We start from the raw sequence: 8,143 nt of genomic DNA on the forward strand, positions 1-8,143 counted from the left end.
GTCACGGTAGCTCAGTCGGTAGAGCGCTCGCTTCGTGATCGGAAGGTCCTGAGTTCGAATCTCGGCCGCGACTGATAAAAAAAACTAGCAACTGTTCCTTCGCCATGCGCTCGGCACTTTGAAGTGAAAGTTGCGGGTCATTTGGATGAGACCTTAAATGACTGGCGTTGGCACGATAAAGATCCTTCACTACTCAATGGCCCTGAGTACAGAGTAAAGGTCAACATTTGAAGCCCTCCACCGGTAAATGGTGACGTCTCTATATGAATGAAAAATTCTCGAATGGGACGTAAAACAACATACAATCAATCAATCAATCCTAGCAAGAGTGCTCAGCTAAGCGATCTGGCCCGTGGGCCTCTTGTTTCATAATCAAATGCCAATTTTGTGATAATTTAAACCAAAATATATTTTTTCCCCCTCTTTTAAGTTCATCCAATCACTTTGGAAAACGCTGAAACAGCCATGGGATAAAATAATCCGTTTATCTATACTTAATATTATATAAAAATGTATTTGGAACACATCCACTAGAACCTTTCGTCTACAATGTCTTTTAGGTATTGATTAGATTGATTGATTGATTGATTGATTGTATGTTGTTTAACGTCCTATTCGAGAATTTTTCACTCATATAGAGACGTCACCATATACCGGTGAAGGGCTTCAAATTTTGATCTTTACTCGGCACTCAGGGCCATTGAGCAGTGAGGGAACTTTATCGTGCCAACGCCAGCCGTGACACGAGGCCTCGGTTTTTAAGGTCTCATCCGAAGGACCCGCAACTTTCACTTCAAAGTGCCGAGCGCATGGCGAAGGAACAGTGGCCACCCATTTTTTATCGACTTTGGTCAGTCGCGGCCGAGATTCGAACTCACGACCTCCCGGGTATGGATTAGGGTTTATTTCCAGGAATGTAAAAAACTTACCAGGGATAGTTCCAAAACAAACACTGTAATTTTACTGAAAGAGTATTAAGTTAGCAGATATTTTTTTTTAGGAATGACCACGTTTCTCTTTTAAGTAAGACTAGTAAAAATATAAAAGAACTAGTACATCCAAAGAACGATTGCAAACATGCAAGTACAATATTACCTCAAAGTGTACATATTATTTTTATACAATGAAATAATTCAATAGAATTTATATTGCATGGTCATTATTTTCTTTGTTTCCTGAGATAGTTCACCTAAAAATATCTGTTTCAAAATGTTGTAATGGATAAATTATTAGCAATCGTTGGCGAAAATAAGTAAGCAAATTAAATATCAGAAATTTATTTAGCCCAGCATGTTGACTATATTAAACCCCAATATCAAGCTATTTGCGCCCTTTAAAAAGGGTTCCTATCTCGAAATTCGAAAGTCTTTTGAAGAAAAGGAAGCATTATTAAATCTCCATAAAAAATCTTATGTGACAAGAATTAGACCCATTCACAGTTTAAACTCATCTATTAATCGTTGTAAAAAAAGAACAAGGCAAAAATCCAGATATGCATTAAGTCTATTTTTATAATTTTTATTTATTGAATGGAAAGCACAATATATTTGAACATTGTTAAATCACATAGTCCACATTTTTGTCTAAAGTCCCAAGACAACTATTCCCAACAGCAGATGCAAGGCATTCCAGAGTCGAAATTTCGAGATGCTTCCTAAAATATGAATATAAATATATATACCAATATATATTATTATGATAAATAGGATTCCGAAAATTTTTGAGAGAGAAAAAGAAAGAGAGTTGAGATATTAGCATTGTAATACATGTACATGAGTATTTATCTTTTCTTAGTATTGTCGCCGCAAATTCATCAAATAAAACGATGCTTCTTCTAAATAAATTGGATCAAATTCAAATGTAACGAATTCTTGGATTAGCAGATTAATTCATCTATTTTTGAATTAATAATGAATATTTTTAAATAACTTGTGGTCACCCATTTACAAACAACAAAAGCTTACTACGGTCATTATAGTTTTAAAGTTTTTGCAACAGTCAAAGTTATTTTTTTCCATGAAATTTACACGTTTATCTTAATTATTCCGATTCTTTTAGGTCATTTTTTCTCACGTCTAAATTCAAATATTAATTCCAAAGTTATCATTATTGATACGGAAAATGAGAGCTATTAGTGCTCTCTATACATGTATCACAAGAAGAACCCATGACTTCAAAGTAATTCAAAAACCATTCATTCATTCAAGTAAATTGGTACTTGGTACTCCTGAAAAGAGATCTTCGTGAGCGGATCTAAAGATCTGATTTAAAGAAGATTATTAAAGTTTCTTGGTAAATCAAATAGGCTATCAAAGTAGGAAGGTGTTCATTTCCTGTACATTAAGTGACAGGATTGACATTGGCTTAATATAAATGTTCTCCAGCGTCATACAACTGTAACATTAATGAAAAGGAAATCTTTACAGCACGTGTAATTGATTTTATCTATCTACATACTTATATGAAAAACCTCAAATAAATCTTTTGTTGTTTGTACTTGTCTGATTTCCTTTTGTGGACTTTTAGAGTGATATTTAAAATACATTGACACCATGGAAAATATAAACAGCAATATGACATCTACGTATATCTAACTTTTATGCCAATACAAAATATATTTAGTGAGCTGAAATATACAATAGAGTAACTTACAAAAATCATACACAAAGATAATCGTAATAATTTTCATCAATATTGTTATTTTAATGTGTTTCAATTAAAAAAAAAACAGTTACAATGAAATATGAATCAATCTTTACCAGATGATCCTGAAGTACACCTGCAAGAGTCCGCAAGAGCTTTCATAATGACATACCGGTCTGAACCTTTGATGGAATCTCCTTCATCACAAAATTCAATAACTCCGCGGAGACATGACACAAGAGTTTGCAATTCACTTAAAAAACAACAAACCAACAAAATATAAGAAGCAACATCTCGTCATAATCTGTGATCAATATTTTCTAAGATTTAAAAGACTGCACAGGTACAAATGCACTGTACAAAGATTGACAAGGAAAAATGAAAAGAAATGTAAAAAATGAATAGGAAAGTAAAAGAAAAAATCAGTCTGATTAAAGAAAATACCTCAGAGATACTAAAGGATTTAAGATTCTCCTAAAATGTTCTAGTTTACAGATTTAGGTTGATGAATTTTTTTACACGCACCATAGGACTTGGCACCCATGCAGAAGCTAGGGTTAAAATAGGAATACATGTGTGTGAGCAAAAGGTTTAACAAGCTTACTTAGTACATGGTTCAACTCTCCCCCCCCCCCTCAAAAAAAATCTAGTCAATAAATTCCCTTTTATTTGACCTTTAAATTACTAATCTTAAAATCAAAATTGAATCTTCTCTGCTGTATCCCTCTTAGCATTTCACATGTATATCTTAGATAACAATTTTTAAAATTATTACATGTAGAATCGGACTCACCTCTTAAGCTATTTGTTCCTTTTTCAATGAAATGATTCTTTTTTGACATTGAGAGTTAAAAGCTTTAGAGTCATATGGACATAAGTGGTGCTATGTTTGGAGCAGTTTTGTACGTGTGCTCAAAATGCTTATGGAACAGAGTATTGAAAAAAAAATCTTAAAGAACACAATAAATCTACGTTTTCTAGGAGCGTTTAGCAGTCAGTGCCTATAGCACAATTTCAAAACCAAAGACTGTTAAAGCAGTTTCAACATGTCCCTGTATTCAAGATGCTTCAAAGAAGAATTAAACTGTTTCCTATAAATATTTATGAATGAAGATGATAAGAGTAGGTTGACTATTTTGAACTTTTTAATGGATTGGGGGGGGGGGGGATACTAGTATGTTTCAGTAGAATAGCTGTCCGTCAGTCTTTGCCTAAATTCGTTCACTTTTATGATATTTTATATATATGTATAAAACTGTATATTAGATAAAAGTTTCTTTTCAAGTAGCCATTGTATGTTTTCATCTTATTTATATGATAAAAGAAGAAATCAAAAATCTTGAATTTACTGTAATATGATATAAGAAAATAGCTTTTTATTGCTTAATTTTCCGTTCTTGAGAGTTAAAAAGATTTGTTAAAAAAACAACTTTGTATGACAACATTAATACGCCTACCTGCAAACAAAAATCTTGTTACTTGGATCAGCAGTTACTCTTGAATTAAACCTCACAAAACAATAAGCGGCATTGGAACAATTCCTTCCTTTTAAAAGAATTTCACAAATTCTTATGTACAAAACTGTCTGTATAAAGTACTTCATATCGATAAGTTCATTGTTTCAATAATATCTTAAATAATTTGGAATGGTTTTCTTTAGAAAACAACGAATTCAAGCTTGCCTATCTCTGTTTTTCATAATAATATACAGATACATGTACGTACATGTACGAAAGCCTAGAAGGCTCAATCGATATATTTAGATTTTGAATCTCGAATGAGCCTTCTGGGCTTTCGTAGATACGCAATACTTGAATTGCTGTTTTCACTGGAGGGAGATGAACTTCCACAAGAAAATTCGATAAATAAATCAAACTTTCTACTTCTCGCAATTTTATAATTTGATCTCGAATTTTTTTTCGTGTTGATCAGTTTCTGAACTATTCAGATATTCACGCGATAAACTTTCAAGATTTCTTCCTCGCAAAGATTAGTGGTACCTGAAGGAAATTTAGTTTGCAGTATATGTTGAAATTGATTTGAGTCTCCCGTAAAGGGGGGCTAATAATGTTTGTTGATTTTTAAAGGAAAATTACCCATACATAGAGGGTGTTACCACTAATATATTAAGAAAAATTACCTGGTTGTATGGTAGGGTTGACAAATTCTGTCACTAACTGAGCGGTTGTTACTGAATAATAGTGAAAACAAAAATACTTAGCAAAATTGGAATTAAAATTAATCATGAACAAAATACATTGTACATTAATTAACACAAACATATTAGTATACAGGAAAGAAATGAAATAGAGTACTGGTAATAAAAATAATTCGGTTTTAATAGCTTATTAAAGTTAAATTCCAGATGGAATCATTATTATAGTATAAGTACATATGTACATGTACTTCAGGCCCGTAGGATGCAATTTCAGTTGGGGGGGGGGGGGTACAGCCATACATTTTTCAGTTGACAGTTGAGGGGGCACTGCCAAAAATTTCTTGACAAGCAATGAAAAAAAAGGTCATCAGACGTTTTTATTGAGGGGGCACAAGCATATAGTATCTATGTTTACCATAGTAATCTATACATCGGCAAAATTATTTGGGGGGGGGCACGCCCCTGTGCTCCCCCCCCGGTTCCTACGGCCATGTACTTAAAGTTTGAATGATTAATTGTGACTTGATTTAAACTTTTAATAGGGAGATGGGAAACGTTATAATAACTTCTGCATAATCCGTTTGCAATTATACATCAAAAGCAGGCCCGTAGGAAGCAATTTCACTTTGAGGGGGCACAACTATACATTTTCAGTTGGGGGGCTATCAACTACCTAAATTCCTTGACAAGCAAAAAAAATTTAAAGGTCATCAGACCTTTTTATTGAGAGGGCACAAGCATATAGTAGTTATGTTTTCTATAGTATATTATATATCGGCAAAATTATTGGGGGGGGGGAGGGAGCGTGCCCCCGCCCCCACCCCCGTTCCCACGGCCATGACAAGAACATATGTTCAAACCAAATTAGAATTACTATCAAATGATAGATGAGACTAGAAGAATTTTTTTAAAGTAAAGTTCACAAGTAATAAAAAATATGTAGAGAAATTTCTTTATTTCAATACTCTAGATGGATTTTTTTTTATCTTTGACAATGCGATGGTATTATGCACAAAATAAGCTGCGAGGAAAAATGGATTTATTAATAGTTTAGTTGCAGTGTTTGTTTAAAGGACGTTCGCAGCAAAAGTCCTTAGTAGAGTAAGTAAGTACGGAATTATTTGAAATGTAAAATCTGGAGCTTTACCTATAGCAAAACCCAAGTTAATGAAATGTATGGAGATATCGAACAGTATTCAAACTCAAAAGTCCATTAAACAATACAAATTTAGGAGCAGAGCAAACACGGGAGCAGAGCAAACACAGACCTCTAAATATCAGAAGTGGGATCAGGTGCCATGGAGGAGTGAGCATCCCCTGCCGACCGGTCACACCTGCCGTGTACTCCTTGTTATGATCGGGAAATAACGGGAAAAAAAGTCGACAATTCAGTGTGTAAATAATGGCCTAACAATAAGTATGAAAAACGTCAGTCAGCATTTTACTTTATGATAAATTGTATTTGCTGACATGGTCATTGTATCGACCATAGAACTTACGAAATAACGACTAATTAATTAACTAATTAGTTAATTGTTTCTAATAAGGCACTAATGTGAAAGTTATTTAAAAGAATTTTATACATTCAGCTGTTCATGGATTTAAGGTTCATCATGACTCTGATCACTGACATAAAATTTAACATATTATGAAAAAAATTTAATTTAAAGGACTATATTCGAAAATGGCCAATATTTGCCCCCAAAATCAAACTCGGACGGAGAAATCTATGATTGTGTTCTAAATCAGGGGAATATCTGTAGACTTCAAAGCATTAAAATATATTCATCACCAATTATGGCATATTTTAGTTTGACTTCAGGAAAGTGACGTAAATTCAAATTTTCCATGATTTATATAGAAAAAAGGTGTACATTACGTCGATATTTTGAGTAAAAGTCAGCGAGCTCACGTCTGCTCCAACGTAATGTTTTGATATAATATGTAGAATGTTAATATCAATGAAATATGTGAATATTTTAATGGAGCAGGTTTGCGCTCTATAAATTATATAATAAATTTGAACAAATTTTGTCCATTTTGTCCTCTTTCTGAAAAATCACACAAAATCCAAATAGTTTGTGACGTCAAAGAAACAAAAATTGCCAATAACTACTTCAAAACTATAATATTATTTGTAGATTCAGATTTTCATACAATATATACCATTCAACACATTTCAAGAAATTTTCAAAATTTGACTTTTATGGGGGCAAAAATATGCATATACATGTATCGCATGTAGCTCTTTAAATGCACACATTTTAACATACTTTGCTTGGCAAAATTTGACAGAAATGACATTATAATTTGACAATTTTATAAAATGATTAATAGTGATATATTTCAATAAGAGTTATCTCTCTTTTTTAAGGTTCAATGAACCTTAATTTTTTTCAAAGTGCTAGTAGCCCTACGTTTGTAGAGGTTTATTCTAAATTCAAATATTCTACACAGAATTTATGTTCTCACCTCCTTGTGTTGTGTTGGCACAGAGGACGCATTCTGGTAAACAGAAGAAGTAAAAATTATACGTGTATAAAATTACAATGATATTAGAACCAGTGATCAAACTCAAAAACGTAGTCAAGAATATGAATCGTAAACAAGACAAAAAATTGAAAAGAATTCATTTTATTACTGGCGTTAATTTTGTGCGTGTTTGCTTTTGCAAGATTTCAGGAAATCAAAATTGACACAAAATCATAGGTGCAAATTCGTTACTATTTCCGGATTTGCTCATGCATGCTTTTCTAGGTTAGACAACTATGAATAAAGTATCAAGTTTAATAATTTATGTCAAAAAATATCTTTAGTAACATTATTCAACTAATTACCCTGGTTGTTTTTAATAAAAATAAAAATTATGAGGTTAGATGCTCATGTTAGTTAGACAAATAATACCGATAAAGTTCTTACCTATAAATAAAAACGCTGTTAAGAAAATCCCTCCTGAAATCATAGCTGCTTGATGGCTTTTATCAATCGGAACTTTCTATTTAACCCGCAAAACGAACGATCGTAATAAAAAGGAAAATGAAAAAGGTTTCTGAATACTTTCCACAAAGATTCACAAAATCTTACTCGAAGTACGATGCTAAATACCTGAAAAGGTGGAATGGATAGAGGGGAAAACATTCAGGATACGAGGAGTATTTAGAGGATAGTCGAAAAAATACACGTACTTGTTTTGTGAAGGTTATCATGTACAAAGAAATGTTCTCTAGTACTCTTATTATGTTATGGGTGCGCTGATGTTGACTGTATATACCGGAAGAAATTACATGTATTTCTTTAAAAAGAAAAGAATGGGAGGTTTCTGCATATGTGTCGATGTCATTC

General features: G+C 32.8%; 1 protein-coding gene and 1 non-coding gene across 2 annotated transcripts; one reads left to right on the forward strand and one right to left on the reverse strand.

Annotated features, from left to right (window-relative positions):
- On the forward strand, positions 1–73 carry Trnat-cgu (transfer RNA threonine (anticodon CGU)). Its single transcript has one exon. It is a non-coding gene; the product is annotated as a tRNA-Thr (tRNA).
- A 1,429-nt stretch (positions 74–1,502) lies between these two features.
- Positions 1,503–7,941, reverse strand: LOC133179425 (uncharacterized). Its single transcript, XM_061314185.1, has 6 exons — positions 7,721–7,941; positions 7,274–7,306; positions 4,784–4,834; positions 4,101–4,188; positions 2,760–2,896; positions 1,503–1,654 (listed from the first exon to the last, which is right to left on the reverse strand). Exons 1-6 carry the CDS (start codon positions 7,761–7,763, stop codon positions 1,584–1,586), a joined length of 423 nt encoding a protein of 140 aa, XP_061170169.1. The 5' UTR covers positions 7,764–7,941; the 3' UTR covers positions 1,503–1,583.
- Positions 7,942–8,143: the final 202 nt, after the last annotated feature.

The sequence above is a fragment of the Saccostrea echinata genome, unplaced genomic scaffold (assembly GCF_033153115.1).
Source record: "Saccostrea echinata isolate AGI-Se365-2 ecotype Australia unplaced genomic scaffold, CSIRO_AGI_Sech_v1 ptg000004l, whole genome shotgun sequence".
NCBI lineage: Eukaryota > Metazoa > Mollusca > Bivalvia > Ostreida > Ostreidae > Saccostrea > Saccostrea echinata.